The 22,370-nt window shown below is 46.7% G+C and overlaps 2 protein-coding genes across 4 annotated transcripts in view; one reads left to right on the top strand and one right to left on the bottom strand.

Annotated features, from left to right (window-relative positions):
* LOC115172542 (reticulon-1-A) overlaps window positions 1-2,811 on the top strand; it is a 50,362-nt gene extending 47,551 nt beyond the window's left edge. For 2 of the 3 annotated variants that reach the window (XM_029730091.1, XM_029730092.1), the window contains exons 2-7: window positions 153-360; window positions 496-634; window positions 900-969; window positions 1,644-1,690; window positions 1,778-1,836; window positions 2,006-2,215. In XM_029730091.1, the coding sequence (XP_029585951.1) occupies window positions 153-360; window positions 496-634; window positions 900-969; window positions 1,644-1,690; window positions 1,778-1,836; window positions 2,006-2,048 (566 nt within the window). In that variant the 3' untranslated portion in view covers window positions 2,049-2,215. Of the gene's footprint in view, window positions 1-152; window positions 361-495; window positions 635-899; window positions 970-1,643; window positions 1,691-1,777; window positions 1,837-2,005 lie in introns of all 3 variants that reach the window. The other variant, XM_029730089.1, reaches the window with a different exon arrangement.
* A 331-nt stretch (window positions 2,812-3,142) lies between these two features.
* The window catches only part of LOC115172538 (ATP-dependent RNA helicase TDRD9), a 58,916-nt gene continuing 39,688 nt past the window's right edge, over window positions 3,143-22,370 (bottom strand). The window contains exons 23-33 of the mRNA XM_029730082.1: window positions 13,666-13,777; window positions 13,292-13,507; window positions 13,087-13,176; window positions 12,685-12,942; window positions 12,318-12,485; window positions 11,852-11,922; window positions 11,651-11,760; window positions 4,441-4,537; window positions 4,072-4,210; window positions 3,774-3,965; window positions 3,143-3,622 (exon numbers count right to left, since the gene is read on the bottom strand). Coding sequence (XP_029585942.1) covers window positions 3,524-3,622; window positions 3,774-3,965; window positions 4,072-4,210; window positions 4,441-4,537; window positions 11,651-11,760; window positions 11,852-11,922; window positions 12,318-12,485; window positions 12,685-12,942; window positions 13,087-13,176; window positions 13,292-13,507; window positions 13,666-13,777 — 1,552 coding nt within the window. The 3' untranslated portion in view covers window positions 3,143-3,523. The remainder of the gene's footprint in view (window positions 3,623-3,773; window positions 3,966-4,071; window positions 4,211-4,440; window positions 4,538-11,650; window positions 11,761-11,851; window positions 11,923-12,317; window positions 12,486-12,684; window positions 12,943-13,086; window positions 13,177-13,291; window positions 13,508-13,665; window positions 13,778-22,370) is intronic.

Genomic DNA, 22,370 nt, shown 5'->3' on the forward strand with positions numbered 1-22,370 from the left:
TTCTATCACTGTAATGCTGAGGTGACCGATGGTTGGGTTATACCGTGTCATGCTGGGGTGACCTTACGGTTAGGTCATCATACTGTCACTGTGTAATACTGGGCCTAACTCTGAATCCTAACCTTGCTCTCCTGTCTCTCTCCTCCCCCCAGCCATTGACCTGCTCTACTGGAGGAATGTGAAGCAGTCTGGAGCTGTGTTCGGTAGCGTGCTCCTGCTGCTCTTCTCTCTGACCCAGTTCAGTGTGGTCAGTGTGGGAGCCTACTTAGCCCTGGCCGCCCTCTCTGCCAGCATCAGCTTCAGGATCTACAAGTCTGTGCTTCAGGCTGTGCAGAAGACCGATGAAGGACACCCGTTCAAGTGAGTGAGAGATGATAGAAGATGATAGAGGTTTTCTCGGCACATTAAAAAATCTGCCATTTACATTCACAAATCAGTTTTACAAAGTCACTTTAGCCTAGACACCAACAGTCTCTTGTACTTTTTCCCCAACAGATCCTATCTGGAAGTGGAGATCTCTCTGTCCCAGGATCAGATTGGTAATTATGCTGACAAGGCTCTGCTCTACGCCAACACCTGTATGAAGGAGCTCCGTAGGCTTTTCCTGGTCCAGGACCTCATCGACTCACTGAAGGTCAGACTCTCTCTCATCGCTAGGCTTTTACAAGAATGATATGGACACTAACACCTTACCAACACTCCACTTTTTAGTGTCTGTAATCTCACTACTATTTCTACTGTCAAACATCATCAATGGACACGTTAAAACCTCAAATATTTCATTATTTTAGTATTCTATACCTTCTGTCAAACATCAAATACACATACCATAAATTGTGGGGGTGGGCTTGTTTGGTGAAGCAGTGCCAAGAGTTAAGTGTTTTTACACTGTGTTGCAGTTTGCTGTGCTGATGTGGCTGCTGACCTATGTGGGCGCTCTCTTCAATGGCCTGACTCTGCTTATTCTAGGTGAGGATCCTCCAGTGCCTAGCTACTGTTCTACTCAGCTCTGCACCCCATGTTGAGCCTGACATACAGCTCATATTTGATCTCTTCTGTCTAACATCATTTTATAACAAAACGGAATATAAAGCATCCTATTGAAACCTCTCCATCTACAAGATCACAAAGCCAGTCGGTATGAGTTGTTACTATAATCAGGGGAGTGGGCTGTAATAAGCACGCATCACAGTACCCCATTGTCAGTAAATGATTAACCCAACACAGAGAGAGCACACGCTGTGGAGCACATGACCTCCTGACAAGATCACAACATATGGTTCTTCATGGAACCAGGTTTACTGCAATCTGTATCAAAGTGGATTATTCCCTTCTGCCCTTTTTAGCAAAAACAATAGATTTTAATCTTAGATTAAAGTTCAGTCGGCTTCACTTCCCAAAAAGATCCATGTGATGAAATTCCAAAATGTTATTTATGAAGGGCTTTGTTCAATGGTTTCATTCACAACTGAAGACAAAGTATCTCATATTTGTGTTATTTTTCTATTAACCTAGTGTAGATAAGTCTCTGAGCTGGAGTGGGGCTCTGTGGACACAATGTGTGCATATTTGAGTATATTCCCAGGGGGTGACGAGGTCAAACTGCTTTAACATGCCGTCTCTCCCTCTCTCTTCCCCTACAGCCGTGGTGTCCATGTTTAGCATGCCCATTGTCTATGAGAAACACCAGGTAAGAATTTACCCTCACTCTCTAGAATACATTTTTGTTCACTCACAAAATCATTTTTTATTGAATCTAAATTGTTTTCTGTCTCAGGCACAGATTGACCAATATGTTGGACTAATACGGACCCAAGTGAACTCCGTAGTGGGGAAGTAAGTGGTTATGACCTTTTCTACTCAAGAATGAACATGGTAGTTTCTGGAACATCCACCGAAGAAATAGATTGTAATGATCATCTTGATACAAACTAGAAAAGGTTCATGACTACACTGACATAAATCGGTACTGTATCCGAGTTGACCTCATGTTTTGTCGCAACAGGATCCAGGCGAAGATCCCCGGGGCCAAGCGAAAGGAAGAGTAGACGCGAGTCTAGCTAACAGCGAGGTCCAGCTCAGACTCAGACAGCTTGATCATTGTTGGAGAGCCTTGTCATTATCTGTGGGGTAGTACTATTTCATCTAGGTGTTCTCTAAAACCAACCACTGAAGAAGCCCTTACCCCAAAACTGTCTAGTACGGTTAACACAAAGTAAATCACTCATGTTCAAGATCTTATGTCTAGGTAGACAAGTACACAATTCTGAACAAAAAGAACCAGCCTTTTTTTCTTTTGTGTTGCTTGTTATTAAGTGCATGACGTCAAGCCTTGAGTAAATATTTGATATATTTTGTGCAGTTTTTCATGCTACGTTTTTTTGCTGCGCTTACAACAAACTAAGATTTGGCACAAAAAAGAGATGCCTACAGAAATGCTCTGCTGCCAATGTTAAATACCGCTTCATGTTCGAGTTTGCTGGTGGGGCTTCTCTCAGTATATGACAATATATATAAAATGATTTCCTTTTGGTGTTTTCAAGCACAAAATAATTTGACAATATGTGTTTTAGATGTGGTAATTGTAGGGTTTTTGCTTTTGTATAACTATAAGGAACTATACACAAGCTGGTGTTTTAGGTACCGTTGTTTGACTACTATGAAGACAAGGAATATCTGATGATATTTAATTTGTTTGAATTAACTGTCCAACTATACTCAATGTAGTTCTTAGACCCTGGACTAACTATTTGCACTTACAGTATGTATTTCATTACAGAATAAGAAAAATAAATGTTCCTTGATGTATTATGTTATAGTTTTTCAGACGCTTTACTGAAAATGGGGTCCAAGACAAAACTGTTTCATTTGACTAGGACAGTCTAGTCTTGTGTTAGAAATAAGAGGACATATGAAGGGTTCATGTTTCATAGGGTACACGGTGCATACAACACTTGGAAAATCTCCAAAGGGATTTGAAATGACATTCTATAAATACACGTTGATTCCTTCTGGCACAGAAGACCCTTTCATGCCTGCATGCGCATGTCAGTATGCTGAGGTGACAAATTTAACTTGGCTGTTAGGTTACTCTGACGGACTATTCCTGAGTTTGAATGGACAGTGACAGACAAGTCTCATCTGTTGTAAGCACTCAAATGTGTATTTTTGTAAGTACAGTACCAAACTGAAACCAGCACCATACCTTCAGACTAAGTCAGATTAATTTATAAAAATAAAAAAAGGTAATGCCATTTATTGTTTTAAATATCACTAATTATCAAAATAGAAAAGGATAGGTGTTTGGAAAGTATAATTACACTAGCTGAACAACATAACACAGGACAGAGAAGCATGGCTGGACCTTATAGTAAAATAAGTCATAACAATTGCAACAACAAAAGATTGAAATAAGAATTATCAAAAGAGATTGTCCCTCCTGAGGGTTACCATAAGCAAGAATCTTGTAAAACATAAGAGGAGTGGAGGTGAAAACAGGACAGCATGCTGCTTTAGAATGGTCTCATATGTTGAGCAGTGTGACGGGGTGTAGCTGAAACAGGACCCCTTTGCTCTTTCCATCTTCCTTTTGGACAATCTCCATCTTCTGACTGGGATCCACCTGTACACAACATGGTCACACCATACAAGCTCAACATCAACTGTTTTAACACTAGAAATGATTAAGTATGGACCTTACGCTCTATAAAAGCTCAGGACAGAATTGATTGAAGTGGGGAAAACTAACATTACATCATGAATTCAAGCCATACCTGGTTCCATTGCTTTGGTTCCTCATGGTACACAGGAACAAGGTCTTCTCGAGGGGGTGACCTTGTAAACAGACTGACGAGGCGTTCGCGGCAGTCCTCCTGCAGGGTGTTGATCCTGTCAGGCCCCAGGTGCAGAGGACCGTTGGGCCCCTCACACACCAGACGGTTAATGGCACCACGCAACGCATTGATCTGATCCAACACAAAACACACTGATTATATGTGGAGAGTTGAAGTTTTAAAACACCATACATATGGATATGAAGGGTCTATGTGGAACTATATGGGTGTTAGCTACCTCGGTGATGTCCTCTACATCGAATTTGACATCAAAGGCGAGCTCCATGTCATGTTCAGGCAGGGCAGCTGCCTGAGACTGGACGTTCCACCCCAGACCACAGAGGGCACCGGTGTAGCTGGTCCTCTCCTCGTTGGTGCTGCAGAGAACAGGCAAAGTTACATTAACAGACCTTTATGACTAAATGCGTGATTTGAGGTGAATATGACAAATGATTTATGTTAACATTTAATAAAAACCGCCCATCATTTTACATTCCCTATAAGATCTCACATTCCCTTTGACATTCCCTAAAATACATTCCCTATAAAAGGTACGGTAGGTAATTTGATTAAAGGTGATGAGTGTACCATCTCCAAGCAGACTGACCGTAGCTCTATGGCAGGGGTGAAGAGCATGGTGATGAGTGCAGGCAGGCCGTGGATGTGAGGCATCAATGTGGTCTCCTTCAGTAGAATCTGTGCACCTAGATCAGCACACACATATACGCATCTTACTGTTACGACAAAGACAAATCTACATTTCTGGTAGGGTCTAAACTAACAGCGAGCCCATGGGTGGTTCAAAAAATTGGATGGGAAAACTATCGCAATCGACATGGAAATGACTAAAATCAAATCGAAACGGTGTAGAAATTATGGACAAAACATTAAGAACACCTGCTCTTGCAATGATCCCTTTAGGCCTGACCCCAATTAGTCGACTGGTCGATTGTTTGGTCGTTAGGCTGTTGGTTGACCGAGATTGTGTTATTGCTCAAGTAAAGGTTTGGACACACCTACTCATTCAAGGGGTTTTCTTTATTTTTTACTAATTTTCTACATTGTAGAATAATAGTGAAGACATCAAAAATATGAAATAACACATATGGAATCATGTAGTAACCAAAAAATGTGTTAAACAAATCAAAATATATTTTATATTTGAGATTCTTCAAAGTAGCCACCCTTTGCCTTGATGACAGCTTTGCACACTCTTGGCATGAGTCAACTTCTCACCACATGTTATGCACTGCAGTGCTAGCTAGGTGTAGCTTATGCTTTCAGTACTAGATTCATTCTTGGATCCTTCGATTGGGTGGACAACATGTCAGTTCATGCTGCAAGAGCTCTGATAGGATGGAGGACATGTTCTGAAGTTGTCATAATTACTGTGTAAGTCTATCGAATGATGATGATGATGGGTGAGAACAAAGAGCCTCCTAGGTTTTGCATTGAAGTCAATGTACAGTGTGTTTTAATCAATTATTTGGTGACATGTGAATATATTTAGTTTAGCTTCATCTAAAAAGGACAACTTTTTTATCATATTTTTTTTTAATGAAATTCACTGAGGTTGGTCCTCCCCTTTCTCCCCTGAGGAGCCTCCACTGATGCATACATATACAGTGCCTTCAGAGAGTATTTAGACGCCTTGACTTTATCCTCATTTTGTTACATTACAGCCTTACTGTAAAATGGATTAAATAAAGCAAAATTCTCAGCAATCTACACATAATACATAATAATGACAGGTTTAGACATTTTTGCAAATTTATTAAAACTAAAAAAACGGAAATATCTTATTTACATAAGTATTCAGACCCTTTACTATGAGACTCGAAATTGAGCTCAGGTGCATCCTGTTTCCATTGATCATCCTTGAGATGTTTCTACAACTTGATTGGAATCCACCTGTGGTAAATTCAATTGATTGTACATGATTTGGAAAGGCACAAACCTGTCTATATAAAAAGGTCCCACAGTTGACAGTGCATGTCAGAGCAGAAATCAAGCCATGAGGTCGAAGGAATTGTCCGTAGAGCTCCGAGACAGGATTGTGTGGAGGCACAGATCTGGGGAAGGGTACCAAAACATTTCTGCAGCATTGAATGTCCAAGAACACAGTGGCCTCCATCATTCTTAAATGGAAGAAGTTTGGAACCAACAAGACTCTTACTAGAGCTGGCCGCCTGGCCAAACTGAGCAATCGGGGAGAAGGGCCCTTGGTCAGGGAGGTGACCAAGAACCCAATGGTCACTCTGACAAAGCTCCTCTTTGGAGATGGGAGAACCTTCCAGAAGGACAACCAACTCTGCAGCCCTCCACCAATGCAGCCCTCTGGCCCTCCACCTTTATGGTAGAGTGGCCAGATGGAAGCCACTCTGTAAAAGGCACATGACAGCCCGCTTGGAGTTTGCCAAAAGGCACCTAAAGACTCCCAGACCATGAGAAACAAGATTATCTGGTCTGATGAAACCAAGATTGAACTCTTTGGACTGAATGCCAAGCGTCACATCTGGAGGAAACCTGGCACCATCCCTTCGGTGAAGCAGCATGGTGGCAGCATCATGCTGTGGGGATGTTTTTCAGCGGCAGAGACTGGGTGACTAGTCAGGATTGAGGCAAAGATGAACGGAGCAAAGTACAGAGAGATCCTCGATTAAAACCTTTTCCAGAGCGCTCAGGACCTCAGACTGGGGCGAAGGTTCACCTTCCAACAGGACAACGCAGGAGTGGCTTCGGGACCTTGAGTGGCCCAGCCAGAACCCGGACTTGAATCAGATCGAACATTTCTGGAGAGACCTGAAAATTTCTGTGCAGCAACGCTACCCATCCAACCTGACAGAGCTTGAGAGGATCTGCAGGAAAGAATGGGAGAAGCGCCCCAAATACAGGTGTGCCAAGCTTGAAGACTCAAGGCTATAATCGCTGCCTAAGGTGCTTCAACAAAGTACTGAGTAAAGGGTTTTTTGTAATTGTATTTTTCTTTGTAATTTTTACCCCCCTTTTCTCCCCAATGTTGTGATTACGATCTTGTCTCATCGCTGCAACTCCCCAATGGGCTTGGGAGAGGCGAAGGTTGAGTCATGCGTCCTCCGAAGCTAGACCCGCCAAACAGAGCTTCTTAACACCCGCTTGCTTAACCCGGAAGCCAGCTGCACCAATGTGTCTGAGGAAACTGACGACCGATGTCAGCCTGCAGTCGCCCGGCCCGCCACAATGAGTTGCTAGAGCGCGATGAGCCAAATAAAGCCGCCGTGGCCAAACTCTTCCCTAACACGGACTATGCTGGGCCAATTGTGCGCCGCCCTTCGGGACTCCCAGTCACGGCCGGTAATGAGGATATATATACTGCTCAAAAAAATAAAGGGAACACTTAAACAACACATCCTAATTCTGAATGAAAGAAATAATCTTATTAAATACTTTTTTCTTTACATAGTTGAATGTGCTGACAACAAAATAACATAAAAATAATCAATGGAAATCCAATTTATCAACCCATGGAGGTCTGGATTTGGAGTCACACTCAAAATTAAAGTGGAAAACCACACTACAGGCTGATCCAACTTTGATGTAATGTCCTTAAAACAAGTCAAAATGAGGCTCAGTAGTGTGTGTGGCCTCCAAGTGCCTGTATGACCTCCCTACAACGCCTGGGCATGCTCCTGATGAGGTGGCGGATGGTCTCCTGGGGGATCTCCTCCCAGACCTGGACTAAAGCATCCGCCAACTCCTGGACAGTCTGTGGAGCAACGTGGCATTGGTGGATGGAGCGAGACATGATGTCCCAGATGTGCTCAATTGGATTCAGGTCTGGGGAATGGGCGGGCCAGTCCACAGCATCAATGCCTTCCTCTTGCAGGAACTGCTGACACACTCCAGCCACATGAGGTCTAGCATTGTCTTGCATTAGGAGGAACCCAGGGCCAACCGCACCAGCATATGGTCTCACAATGGGTCTGAGGATATCATATCGGTACCTAATGGCAGTCAGGCTACCTCTGGCGAGCACATGGAGGGCTGTGCGGACCCCCAAAGAAATGCCACCCCACACCATGACTGACCCACTGCCAAACCGGTCATGCTGAAGGCTGTTGCAGGCAGCAGAACGTTTTCCACGCCGTCTCCAGACTCTGTCACGTCTGTCACGTGCTCAGTGTGAACCTGCTTTCATCTGCGAAGAGCACAGGGCGCCAGTGGCGAATTTGCCAATCTTGGTGTTCTCTGGCAAATGCCAAACGTCCTGCACGGTGTTGGGCTGTAAGCACAACCCCCACCTGTGGACGTCGGGCCCTCATACCACCCTCATGGAGTCTGTTTCTGACCGTTTGAGGCCTGCTGGAGGTCATTTTACAGGGCTCTGGCAGTGCTCCTCCTGCTCCTCCTTGCACAAAGGCAGAGGTAGCGGTCCTGCTGCTGGGTTGTTGCCCTCCTACGGCCTCCTCCACATCTCCTGATGTACTGGCCTGTCTCCTGGTAGCGCCTCCATGCTCTGGACACTACGCTGACAGACACAGCAAACCTTCTTGCCACAGCTCGCATTGATGTGCCATCCTGGATGAGCTGCACTACCTGAGCCACTTGTGTGGGTTGTAGACTCCGTCTCATGCTACCACTAGAGTGAAAGCACCGCCAGCATTCAAAAGTGACCAAAACATCAGCCAGGAAGCATAGGAACTGAGAAGTGGTCTGTGGTCCCCACCTGCAGAACCACTCCTTTATTGGGGGTGTCTTGCTAATTGCCTATAATTTCCACCTGTTGTCTATTCCATTTGCACAACAGCATGTGAAATTTATTGTCAATCAGTGTTGCTTCCTAACTGGACAGTTTGATTTCACAGAAGTGTGATTGACTTGGAGTTACATTGTGTTGTTTAAGTGTTCCCTTTATTTTTTGAGCAGTGTATATATTTTTTAAATCAGGATATACCTGCAGGCTGCAATGTTTTTATTTGTTGGCAATAAAGTTACTTTTTAGGTTAGTATCATTTTCATTTGGATAGACATTTGATTTACCAAATTACAATGATTTTGAGATAAAGACGTTATTATAAAATGAAACTGTTTCACGAAGATGTGCATATGAAAACCATAACTGGAACGCAGATTGGTAGGAAAGGTTAGATAAATTGGCATTGCACATGAGAAAGGTTGCCGACTCCTCGTGTAGCCTATTACCGGAAACTTCAGGAGCATGATGGTAGAATCAGCTGGGTCAGGTTACATTTTTTTCCCTTCTGGTTATCTAGAACTCTGGCGACATCTTGAGGCATCAAACCGTAAGCTTAAAGCATCAAACAAGCTCATTGCATATAGTTGATTTTATTAAAAACACAGTGTGTCTATATATGGAAAAATACACATTTAAAAATGTCGAGCAATTGATTGGTCAAAAGAACAGATGACTTTGTCGACTAAGATGTTTTATCCGTTGGGGACAACCCTAGATCCCTTATTGATGTCACTTTTTAAATCCACTTCAAATCAGTGTAGATCAGTGGTTCCCAAACTTTTTATAGTCCCGTACCCCTTCAAACATTCAACCTCCAGCTGCGTACCCCATTTAGCACCAGGGTCAGCGCACTCTCAAATGTAGTTTTTTGCCATCACTGTAAGCCTGCCACATAAGACACATTTATTAAACATAAGAATGAGTGGGAAGTGACAAAGAGCTCTTATTGGACCAGGGCACAAATAATAAATAATTTTCCTCTTTATTTAACCATCTTACATATAAAACCTTATTTGTTCATTAAATTGTGAATAACTCACCACAGGTTAATGAGAAGGGTGTGCTTGAAAGGATGCACATAACTCTGCAGTGTTGGGTTGTATTGGAGAGAGTTTCAGTCTTAAATCATTTTCCACACAGTCTGTGCCTGTATTTAGTTTTCATGTTAGTGAGGGCCGAGAATCCACTCTCACATAGGTACGTGGTTGCAAAGGGCATCATGGTCTTAACAGCGCGATTTGCCAAGGCAGGATACTCTGAGCGCAGCACAATCCAGAAATCTGGCAGTGGCTTCTGATTAAATTACATTTTCACAGAACTGTTTGTTGCAATTTCGATGAGGCTCTCTTGTTCAGATATCGGTAAGTGGACTGGAAGCAGGGCATGAAAGGGATAACGAATCCAGTTGTTTGTGTCGTCCGTTTCGGGAAAGTACCTGCGTAATTGCGCACCCAACTCACTCAGATGCTTCGCTATATCACATTTGACATTGTCCGTAAGCTTGAGTTCATTTGCACACAAAAAAACATACAATGATGGAAAGACCTGTGTGTTGTCCTTGTTAATGCAGACAGAGAAGAGCTCCAACTTCTTAATCAGCCTCAATTTTGTCCCGCACATTGAATATAGTTGCGGAGTCCCTGTAATCCTAGATTCAGGTGAGATAAAACATCACCCAGATAGGCCAGTCGTGTGAGAAACATGTCATCATGCAAATGGTCAGACAAGTGAAAATTATGGTCAGTAAAGAAAACTTTAAGCTCGTCTCTCAATAAAAACAAAAAGTGTCAATACTTTTCCCCTTGATAACCAGAGCACTTCTGTATGTTGTAAAAGCATTACATGGTCGCTGCCCATATCATTGTATAATGCAGAAAGTACACGAGAGTTCAGGGGCCTTGCTTTAACAAAGTTAACCATTTTCACTGTAGTGTCAAATGTCTTTCAAGCTGTCAGGCATTCCCTTGGCAGAAAGAGCCTCTCGGTGGATGCTGCAGTGTACCCAAGTGGCGTTGGGAGCAACTGCTTGCACACGCGTTACCACTCCACTATGTCTCCCTGTCATGGCTTTTGTGCCATCAGTACAGATACCAACATGAGCAGCAGCTACGTTTGGCTACATACGGACCGTTAGTGGAATTCCCGCGAGAGTAACGGTTAGTGATTGGATGTTAATTATTTGACTAGGCTACCTGTATTTGACATTGTGTTATTTCGCTGAACACTAGATGGTTAAAACATTTTTTTCTCAAACAGGCTACTCAGGTGAGAAAAAAGCCTAAAATGTATAGCCCTGTTTGAAAATATAAATGGACTGTTTGAAAATGTGAGGGAAAAAAAAGTCAAAAAAATAATATTAATAAATAAATATATATTTTTAAATGTGAATCACATGTATTTGGTGTACCCCTGGGGTTATACCTGGTGTAGTTTGGGAATACCTGGTATAGATGAAGGGGAGGAGACAGGATAAATATTTATTTTTAAGCCTTGAGTCAATTGAGACATGGATTGTGTATGTGTACCATTCAGAGGGTGCCTTTGAATGGGGTAAGGTAGTAGGTGCCAGGTGCACCGGTTTGTGTCAAGAACTGCAACGCTGCTGGGTTTTTCACACTCAACAGTCTCCCTGTGTGGCAAGACTTATCCACAACCCAAAGGACATCCAGCCAACTTGACAACTGTGGGAAGCATTGAAGTCAACATGGGCCAGCATCACTGTGGAACGCTTTCAACACCTTGTAGAGTCCATGCCCTGACGAATTGATCCTGTTCATAGGGGGGGGATCTGCAACTCAATATTAGGAAAGTGTTCCTAATGTTTGCTATAGTCAAGTGTATTTCACTCTGTCCAGCTTGCCAACAGTTATCGAAACCTAGACAGTGCGGGAGCATTGAAAATTCCAAAAGTGCTGGATAGAGGACTATTTTTTTGAAAATGTTGAAGGCGAGTGCGGCCCTCCAGACCTCGGTGAAGACCGAATGCAGTCCGCAGGGCAAAATGAGTTGGACACCCATAGTCTAACCCTTATTCTAATGTGCTTACTATGTCCCAGATCATCTCCCATTCCCAGTACTGTACCTGTTGCACTGACAGACACGGAGCCAGCCACCAGCATCCGCTGATGGCTGTCCTGAGGACTGTCATTCAACGCAACGGAGTTGATGCTGTCCTTCTCTATGAACACCGACCTGTAAGGAGTTAACACATGCATTAGCACTGGTATATAGTGTCACCAGCACTGGGCCAAACTCTAACCTGATCTGGGTGACACTGACTAACCTGTAGACGCTGACGTTGCTAAAGCTGTGGAAGTTGACTTTGTGAGGACTGGATGGGCCATGCACACGAATCTGTGGGAAGCAGCATCAGCAACACTTTACTTACAATGAGCCGTAAGACACAATGGGCATCCTGTACCCACTAACATTCATACACAATTATTTAATACATGTTGTTAACAGTAAAAACATCTCCCGGAAACAAATTGTGTTCCACGAATTCCCGAGAGGAATGTGTGGCCCTGGCCCACAGCCACTAATACACCGTAGAACAAAATGTACACCAGCTCACATACTACCAAAATGTCTCCACCCTCTGGACAGGTGGCAGGCAAAAGGCAGAAAGACGATGACACCCTCTTGTGGCGAACAACTAACAGCACCTCCTGGTTGAACCAGACAGGCAGTCTATTTAACACAGTAGCAGTCTATGAAATGTGAGTCAGCCACTTGGCCAGTGTTCTCGCCTTGCTCTTCAGAGAGGACTGGCTGGTCTTGGCAAAGGACTGGAGCAGGCTGTCAATTAGCTGCTTCTCCTCCTCCTTGCTAGTCTTCCAGGAGCTGCTGGTAGCGTTGGGAGTGAAGGTGCCGTCCTGCAGGTCTTTGTACAGAGACACCAGCACGTCGTGGATCTGCTGCAAGACACACAACCACACAGCACTGTCAGGGTCACAACATTTGTTTCTACTGCTGGACAGCTAGGAAACACTAAATGATTGATGTTTATAGCCAAGCCTGACAGGAATACTATAACTGAACAATTATTCCCCATGAGCACAACATCCTAGAAGCTGCAGTGAAGACAGACAGAAAGCTGGCCTGTGTTTGAGGTACCTTGGACTCAAAACTCTCCTCGGCCTTGATGGCGTGTCCCTCCTGCATCATGATGTCAGCCACGCTGGAGGTGACCGTGTCAGTGTTGATGAGCAGCTCCACACGCATGACGCCGTGCAGGATGGAGAACAGTGAGACTATGAGCGGGTGGCCGTTCACCAACGTGATGAAGCGGTTGCGGGCGCGGCTGCTCCACTGGTCCCCCAGGATCATGGACTGGGCTGATGGACGCATCCCAGAGATCTGGAACTCCTGGGCCTGAGGAGACAGGGCAGAGCACAATCCTAACAGAATACAGGACAAAGTCATACCAGAATATAGGGATACTAGATCAACTCTCCTGATTAGGAAGTGGCCCAAAGATGTTTACCATTTTGCCTAAATAAAACGCTGTAGCTGTACCTGGAATGGGTGGGCCATGATATCAGCAGGTAGCTTCCTCAGGCAGCTACACAACACCAGAGTGGTGTTTCCAAAGTCCAGAAAGAAAACCTTGAACATTCAGAACGCACATATACTTTACATGGTTCATCCACTAAAACTGCAACTGTAATCAACCTGGGAGTGATTGTGTGTACTAGTGAGCTTAGTGAGCATGTACTTGTACCTCCACAGAGCTGCCGCAGACATGCAGGATCTTGGCACGGTAGTAGAGGCCCTGCTCGTCGCCCTCAGAGAAAGGTGCCAGGCACAGCAGGTTTGGGTAGAGGGAGACAGGAAGTGGACACAGCTCATGAGAATTAATTTCCGCTGTCAGATGGCGCTGCTTCTCCATGCTGGCATCATCCGCCTGGAAGCCCCAGAAGTGGCCCACCTCCACCACCTAGGGAGCCAAGATGAAAGAGGCATGCTTGGTTACCACCTCCACTACAGACTGTGCAGTCTATCAGTTCCTCTAGATAATAAGTAATCTGGTGACGATTCTAACACAAAAACAAGTCCCATAAATTTGACTGAAAGAGGACTCTCAGTCTGACTAACCTCTGTGATGTTGACCATGAAGATGGGGTTAGAGGGCAGCTTGTCTGGGTCGATGGTGCTGCTCAGCAACCCCACTGGGTAGACCGAGTTGTTCTGGAAGTCCACATTCACACTGAAAACCACAGGACAGAATGAATTATGCTTAAAAAGCCTGAAGGATCCCTCAAAGGGGGAACACAGTGCTAGTGTAACAGTCAAAGTCACTGAGCTGCATCATTGTATTAGGGAGTCTATGGGACTGACCTAACTGACTGTAACTCACTCATGATAGCACTGTCTGTAAATGTGTATGAGGAGGAGGGAGAGGGTCTGACTCGGCCTAAATCTACCTTCTCAGAGGCTGTGTGATGGCTGTAAAGGGTCAGCCAGAGTGCAAGCATGTCAGGTTACATCAAGGCCCAGTGTGGAGGGGTGCAGACCTGCAGGGTTACGGGCAAAGCCCACTCCCCCCAAACCCAGATGACCACTAACAGGACACCTCCACCTTCCTGAAACACAGATGACCACTAACAGGACACCTCCACCTTCCTGAAGAGGAATTTGGCCCTGAGCCAGAGCTGGCATTACCTATACATCAACTGTCTGAATGACTTTCACTCCGCTAAATGCATTCCTCTTGAGAAGTTGAGGTTAGATGATGTTACCCCCATGCAGCAAACTGTATTTTGTAGCAAACGAGGATTAAAAGCCCAGCTGAGTGGATTAGTAGTGTGAGAAGGATCTATAGGCTCCCTACCGAGCATACCAGCTGAGTGGATTAGTAGTGTGAGAAGGATGTATAGGCTCCCTACCGAGCGTACCAGCTGAGTGGATTAGTAGTGTGAGAAGGATGTATAGGCTCCCTACCGAGCGTACCAGCTGAGTGGATTAGTAGTGTGAGAAGGATGTATAGGCTCCCTACCGAGCGTACCAGCTGAGTGGATTAGTAGTGTGAGAAGGATGTATAGGCTCCCTACCGAGCGTACCAGCTGAGTGGTTTAGTAGTGTGAGAAGGATGTATAGGCTCCCTACCGAGCGTACCAGCTGAGTGGTTTAGTAGTGTGAGAAGGATGTATAGGCTCCCTACCGAGCGTACCAGCTGAGTGGATTAGTAGTGTGAGAAGGATGTATAGGCTCCCTACCGAGCGTACCAGCTGAGTGGTTTAGTAGTGTGAGAAGGATGTATAGGCTCCCTACCGAGCGTACCAGCTGAGTGGTTTAGTAGTGTGAGAAGGATGTATAGGCTCCCTACCGAGCGTACCAGCTGAGTGGATTAGTAGTGTGACAAGGATGTATAGGCTCCCTACCGAGCGTACCAGCTGAGTGGATTAGTAGTGTGAGAAGGATGTATAGGCTCCCTACCGAGCGTACCAGCTGAGTGGATTAGTAGTGTGAGAAGGATGTATAGGCTCCCTACCGAGCGTACCAGCTGAGTGGTTTAGTAGTGTGAGAAGGATGTATAGGCTCCCTACCGAGCGTACCAGCTGAGTGGATTAGTAGTGTGAGAAGGATGTATAGGCTCCCTACCGAGCGTACCAGCTGAGTGGATTAGTAGTGTGAGAAGGATGTATAGGCTCCCTACCGAGCGTACCAGCTGAGTGGATTAGTAGTGTGAGAAGGATGTATAGGCTCCCTACCGAGCGTACCAGCTGAGTGGATTAGTAGTGTGAGAAGGATGTATAGGCTCCCTACCGAGCGTACCAGCTGAGTGGATTAGTAGTGTGAGAAGGATGTATAGGCTCCCTACCGAGCGTACCAGCTGAGTGGATTAGTAGTGTGAGAAGGATGTATAGGCTCCCTACCGAGCGTACCAGCTGAGTGGTTTAGTAGTGTGAGAAGGATGTATAGGCACCCTACCGAGCGTACCAGCTGAGTGGATTAGTAGTGTGAGAAGGATGTATAGGCACCCTACCGAGCGTACCAGCTGAGTGGATTAGTAGTGTGAGAAGGATGTATAGGCACCCTACCGAGCGTACCAGCTGAGTGGATTAGTAGTGTGAGAAGGATGTATAGGCTCCCTACCGAGCGTACCAGCTGAGTGGTTTAGTAGTGTGAGAAGGATGTATAGGCTCCCTACCGAGCGTACCAGCTGAGTGGATTAGTAGTGTGACAAGGATGTATATGCTCCCTACCGAGCGTACCAGCTGAGTGGTTTAGTAGTGTGAGAAGGATGTATATGCTCCCTACCGAGCGTACCAGCTGAGTGGTTTAGTAGTGTGAGAAGGATGTATAGGCTCCCTACCGAGCGTACCAGCTGAGTGGATTAGTAGTGTGAGAAGGATGTATAGGCTCCCTACCGAGCGTACCAGCTGAGTGGTTTAGTAGTGTGAGAAGGATGTATAGGCTCCCTACCGAGCGTACCAGCTGAGTGGTTTAGTAGTGTGAGAAGGATGTATAGGCTCCCTACCGAGCGTACGAGCTGAGTGGATTAGTAGTGTGAGAAGGATGTATAGGCTCCCTACCGAGCGTACCAGCTGAGTGGATTAGTAGTGTGAGAAGGATGTATAGGCTCCCTACCGAGCGTACCAGATGAGTGGATTAGTAGTGTGAGAAGGATGTATAGGCTCCCTACCGAGCGTACCAGCTGAGTGGATTAGTAGTGTGAGAAGGATGTATAGGATCCCTACCGAGCGTACCAGCTGAGTGGATTAGTAGTGTGAGAAGGATGTATAGGCTCCCTACCGAGCGTACCAGCTGAGTGGATTAGTAGTGTGAGAAGGATGTATAGGCTCCCTACCGAGCGTACCAGCTGAGTGGATTAGTAGTGTGAGAAGGATGTATAGGCTCCCTACCGAGCGTACCAGCTGAGTGGATTAGTAGTGTGAGAAGGATGTATAGGCTCCCTACCGAGCGTACCAGCTGAGTGGATTAGTAGTGTGAGAAGGATGTATAGGCTCCCTACCGAGCGTACCAGCTGAGTGGTTTAGTAGTGTGAGAAGGATGTATAGGCACCCTACCGAGCGTACCAGCTGAGTGGATTAGTAGTGTGAGAAGGATGTATAGGCACCCTACCGAGCGTACCAGCTGAGTGGATTAGTAGTGTGAGAAGGATGTATAGGCTCCCTACCGAGCGTACCAGCTGAGTGGATTAGTAGTGTGAGAAGGATGTATAGGCTCCCTACCGAGCGTACCAGCTAAGTGATTAGTAGTGTGAGAAGGATGTATAGGCTCCCTACCGAGCGTACCAGCTGAGTGGATTAGTAGTGTGAGAAGGGTGTATAGGCTCCCTATCGAGCGTACCAGCTGAGTGGATTAGTAGTGTGAGAAGGGTGTATAGGCTCCCTACCGAGCGTACCAGCTGAGTGGATTAGTAGTGTGAGAAGGGTGTATAGGCTCCCTACCGAGCGTACCAGCTGAGTGGATTAGTAGTGTGAGAAGGATGTATAGGCTCCCTACCGAGCGTACCAGCTGAGTGGATTAGTAGTGTGAGAAGGATGTATAGGCTCCCTACCGAGCGTACCAGCTGAGTGGATTAGTAGTGTGAGAAGGATGTATAGGCTCCCTACCGAGCGTACCAGCTGAGTGGATTAGTAGTGTGAGAAGGATGTATAGGCTCCCTACCGAGCGTACCAGCTGAGTGGATTAGTAGTGTGAGAAGGATGTATAGGCTCCCTACCGAGCGTACCAGCTGAGTGGATTAGTAGTGTGAGAAGGATGTATAGGCTCCCTACCGAGCGTACCAGCTGAGTGGATTAGTAGTGTGAGAAGGATGTATAGGCTCCCTACCGAGCGTACCAGCTGAGTGGATTAGTAGTGTGAGAAGGATGTATAGGCTCCCTACCGAGCGTACCAGCTGAGTGGATTAGTAGTGTGAGAAGGATGTATAGGCTCCCTACCGAGCGTACCAGCTGAGTGGATTAGTAGTGTGAGAAGGATGTATAGGCTCCCTACCGAGCGTACCAGCTGAGTGGATAGTAGTGTGAGAAAGGATGTATAGGCTCCCTACCGATCGTACCAGCTGAGTGGTTAGTAGTGGTGAGAAGGATGTATAGGCACCCTACCGAGCGTACCAGCTGAGTGGATTAGTAGTGTGAGAAGGATGTATAGGCACCCTACCGAGCGTACCAGCTGAGTGGATTAGTAGTGTGAGAAGGATGTATAGGCTCCCTACCGAGCGTACCAGCTGAGTGGATTAGTAGTGTGAGAAGGATGTATAGGCTCCCTACCGAGCGTACCAGCTGAGTGGATTAGTAGTGTGAGAAGGGTGTATAGGCTCCCTACCGAGCGTAACAGCTGAGTGGATTAGTAGTGTGAGAAGGGTGTATAGGCTCCCTATCGAGCGTACCAGCTGAGTGGATTAGTAGTGTGAGAAGGGTGTATAGGCTCCCTACCGAGCGTACCAGCTGAGTGGATTAGTAGTGTGAGAAGGATGTATAGGCTCCCTACCGAGCGTACCAGCTGAGTGGATTAGTAGTGTGAGAAGGGTGTATAGGCTCCCTACCGAGCGTACCAGCTGAGTGGATTAGTAGTGTGAGAAGGGTGTATAGGCTCCCTACCGAGCGTACCAGCTGAGTGGATTAGTAGTGTGAGAAGTATGTATAGGCTCCTACCGAGCGTACCAGCTGAGTGGATTAGTAGTGTGAGAGATTAGAGCTCCCTACGAGCGTACCAGCTGAGTGGTTTAGCAGTGTGAGAAGGATGTATAGGCTCCCTACCGAGCGTACCAGCTGAGTGGATTAGTATTGTGAGAAGGATGTATAGCGTACCAGCTGAGTGGTTTAGTAGTGTGAGAAGGATGTATAGGCTCCCTACCGAGCGTACCAGCTGAGTGGTTTAGTAGTGTGAGAAGGATGTATAGGCTCCCTACCGAGCGTACCAGCTGAGTGGATTAGTAGTGTGAGAAGGATGTATAGGCTCCCTACCGAGCGTACCAGCTGAGTGGTTTAGTAGTGTGAGAAGGATGTATAGGCTCCCTACCGAGCGTACCAGCTGAGTGGTTTAGTAGTGTGACAAGGATGTATAGGCTCCCTACCGAGCGTACCAGCTGAGTGGATTAGTAGTGTGACAAGGATGTATAGGCTCCCTACCGAGCGTACCAGCTGAGTGGATTAGTAGTGTGGAGAAGGATGTATAGGCTCACTACCGAGCGTACCAGCGGAGTGGATTAGTAGTGTGAGAAGGGTGTATAGGCTCCCTACCGAGCGTACCAGCTGAGTGGATTAGTAGTGTGAGAAGGATGTATAGGCTCCCTACCGAGCGTACCAGCTGAGTGGATTAGTAGTGTGAGAAGGATGTATAGGCTCCCTACCGAGCGTACCAGCTGAGTGGATTAGTAGTGTGAGAAGGATGTATATGCTCCCTACCGAGCGTACCAGCTGAGTGGTTTAGTAGTGTGAGAAGGATGTATATGCTCCCTACCGAGCGTACCAGCTGAGTGGATTAGTAGTGTGAGAAAGATGTATAGGCACCCTACCGAGCGTACCAGCTGTGTGGATTAGTAGTGTGAGAAGGATGTATAGGCACCCTACCGAGCGTACCAGCTGAGTGGATTAGTAGTGTGAGAAGGATGTATAGGCTCCCTACCGAGCGTACCAGCTGAGTGGTTTAGTAGTGTGAGAAGGATGTATAGGCTCCCTACCGAGCGTACCAGCTGAGTGGATTAGTAGTGTGAGAAGGATGTATAGGCTCCCTACCGAGCGTACCAGCTGAGTGGATTAGTAGTGTGAGAAGGATGTATAGGCTCCCTATCGAGCGTACCAGCTGAGTGGATTAGTAGTGTGAGAAGGGTGTATAGGCTCCCTACCGAGCGTACCAGCTGAGTGGATTAGTAGTGTGAGAAGGGTGTATAGGCTCCCTACCGAGCGTACCAGCTGAGTGGATTAGTAGTGTGAGAAGGGATGTATAGGCTCCCTACCGAGCGTACCAGCTAGGTGGATTAGTAGTGTGAGAAGGATGTATAGGCTCCCTACCGAGCGTACCAGCTGAGTGGTTTAGCAGTGTGAGAAGGATGTATAGGCTCCCTACCGAGCGTACCAGCTGAGTGGATTAGTATTGTGAGAAGGATGTATAGGCTCCCTACCGAGCGTACCAGCTGAGTGGATTAGTAGTGTGAGAAGGATGTATAGGCTCCCTACCGAGCGTACCAGCTGAGTGGATTAGTAGTGTGAGAAGGATGTATAGGCTCCCTACCGAGCGTACCAGCTGAGTGGTTTAGTGGTGAGAAGGATGTATAGGCTCCCTACCGAGCGTACCAGCTGAGTGGATTAGTAGTGTGAGAAGGATGTATAGGCACCCTACCGAGCGTACCAGCTGAGTGGATTAGTAGTGTGAGAAGGATGTATAGGCTACCTACCGAGCGTACCAGCTGAGTGGTTAGTAGTGTGAGAAGGATGTATAGGCTCCCTACCGAGCGTACCAGCTAGTGGTTTAGTAGTGTGAGAAGGATGTATAGGCTCCCTACCGAGCGTACCAGCTGAGTGGATAGTAGTGTGAGAAGGATGTATAGGCTCCCTAACGAGCGTACCAGCTGAGTGGTTTAGTAGTGTGAGAAGGATGTATATTGCTCCCTAACGAGCGTACCAGCTGAGTGGATTAGTATGTGTGAGAAGGATGTATAGGCTCCCTACCGAGCGTACCAGCTTGAGTGGATTAGTAGTGTGAGAAGGATGTATAGGCTCCTACCGAGGCGTACCAGCTGAGTGTTTAGTAGTGGTGAGAAGGATGTATATGCTCCCTACCGAGCGTACCCAGCTGAGTGGTTTAGTAGTGTGAGAAGGATGTATATGCTCCCTACCGAGCGTACCAGCTGAGTGGATAGTAGTGTGAGAAGGATGTATAGGCGCCCTACCGAGCGTACAGCTGAGTGGTTTAGAAAGTGTGAGAAGGATGTATAGGCTCCCTACCGAGCGTACCAGCTGAGTGGATTAGTAGTGTGAGAAGGATGTATAGGCTCCCTACCGAGCGTACCAGCTGAGTGGAATTAGTAGTGTGAGAAGGATGTATAGGCTCCCTACCGAGCGTACCAGCTGAGTGGATTAGTGAGTGTGAGAAGGATGTTATAGGGGTCTCCTACCGAGCGTGACCAGCTGAGGTGGGATTAGTAGTGGAGAAGGATGTATAGGCTCCCTACCGAAGCGTAGCAGCGTACCAGCTGAGTGGATTAGTAGTGTGAGAAGGATGTATAGGCTCCCTACCGAGCGTACCAGCTGAGTGGATTAGTAGTGTGAGAAGGATGTATAGGCTCCCTACCGAGCGTACCAGCTGAGTGGATTAGTAGTGTGAGAAGGATGTATAGGCTCCCTACCGAGCGTACCAGCTGAGTGGATTAGTAGTGTGAGAAGGATGTATAGGCTCCCTACCGAGCGTACCAGCTGAGTGGATTAGTAGTGTGAGAGGATGTATAGGCTCCCTACCGAGCGTACCAGCTGAGTGGATTAGTAGTGTGAGAAGGATGTATAGGCTCCCTACCGAGCGTACCAGCTGAGAGGCTTAGTAGTGTGAGAAGGATGTATAGGCACCCTACCGAGCGTACCAGCTGAGTGGATTAGTAGTGTGAGAAGGATGTATAGGCTCCCTACCGAGCGTACCAGCTGAGTGGATTAGTAGTGTGAGAAGGATGTATAGGCTCCCTACCGAGCGTACCAGCTGAGTGGATTAGTAGTGTGAGAAGGATGTATAGGCTCCCTTACCGAGCGTACCAGCTGAGTGGATTAGTAGTGTGAGAAGGGTGTATAGGCTCCTACCTGAGCGTACCCTGTTTGATCAGTAGTGTGAGAAGGTGGATGTATAGGCTCCCTACGAGCGTACCAGCCTGATGGGATTAGTAGTGTGAGAAGGTGTATAGGCTCCCTACCGAGCGTACCAGCTGAGTGGATTAGTAGTGTGAGAAGGGGGTATAGGCCTTCCCTACCGAGCGTACCAGCTGAGTGGATTAGTAGTGTGAGAAGGATGTATAGGCTTCCCTACCGAGCGTACCAGCTGAGTGGATTAGTAGTGTGAGAAGGATGTATAGGCTCCTACCGAGCGTACCAGCTGAGTGGATTAGTAGTGTGAGAAGGATGATAGGCTCCCTACCGAGCGTACCAGCTGAGTGGATTAGTAGTGTGAGAAGGATGTATAGGCTCCCTACCGAGCGTACCAGCTGAGTGGATTAGTAGTGTGAGAAGGATGTATAGGCTCCCTACCGAGCGTACCAGCTGAGTGGATTAGTAGTTTGAGAGGATGTATAGGCTCCCTACCGAGCGTACCAGCTGAGTGGATTAGTAGTGTGAGAAGGATGTATAGGCTCCCTACGAGCGTACCAGCTGAGTGGTTAGTAGTGTGAGAAGGATGTATAGGCTCCCTACCGAGCGTACCAGCTGAGTGGATTAGTAGTGTGAGAAGGATGTATAGGCTCCTACGAGCGTACCAGCTGAGTGGATTAGTAGTGTGAGAAGGAGTATAGGCTCCTACCGAGCGTACCAGCTGAGTGGATTAGTAGTGTGAGAAGGATGTATAGGCTCCCTACCGAGCGTACCAGCTGAGTGGTTTAGTAGTGTGAGAAGGATGTTAGGCACCCTACCGAGCGTACCAGCTGAGTGGATTAGTAGTGTGAGAAGGATGTATAGGCACCCTACCGAGCGTACAGCTGAGTGGATTAGTAGTGTGAGAAGGATGTATAGGCTCCCTACCGAGCGTACCAGCTGAGTGGATTAGTAGTGTGAGAAGGATGTATAGGCTCCTACCGAGCGTACCAGCTGAGTGGATTAGTAGTGTGAGAAGGGTGTATAGGCTCCCTACCCGAGCGT

This window comes from Salmo trutta, chromosome 33 (assembly GCF_901001165.1).
Source record: "Salmo trutta chromosome 33, fSalTru1.1, whole genome shotgun sequence".
NCBI classification, from domain to species: Eukaryota; Metazoa; Chordata; class Actinopteri; order Salmoniformes; family Salmonidae; genus Salmo; species Salmo trutta.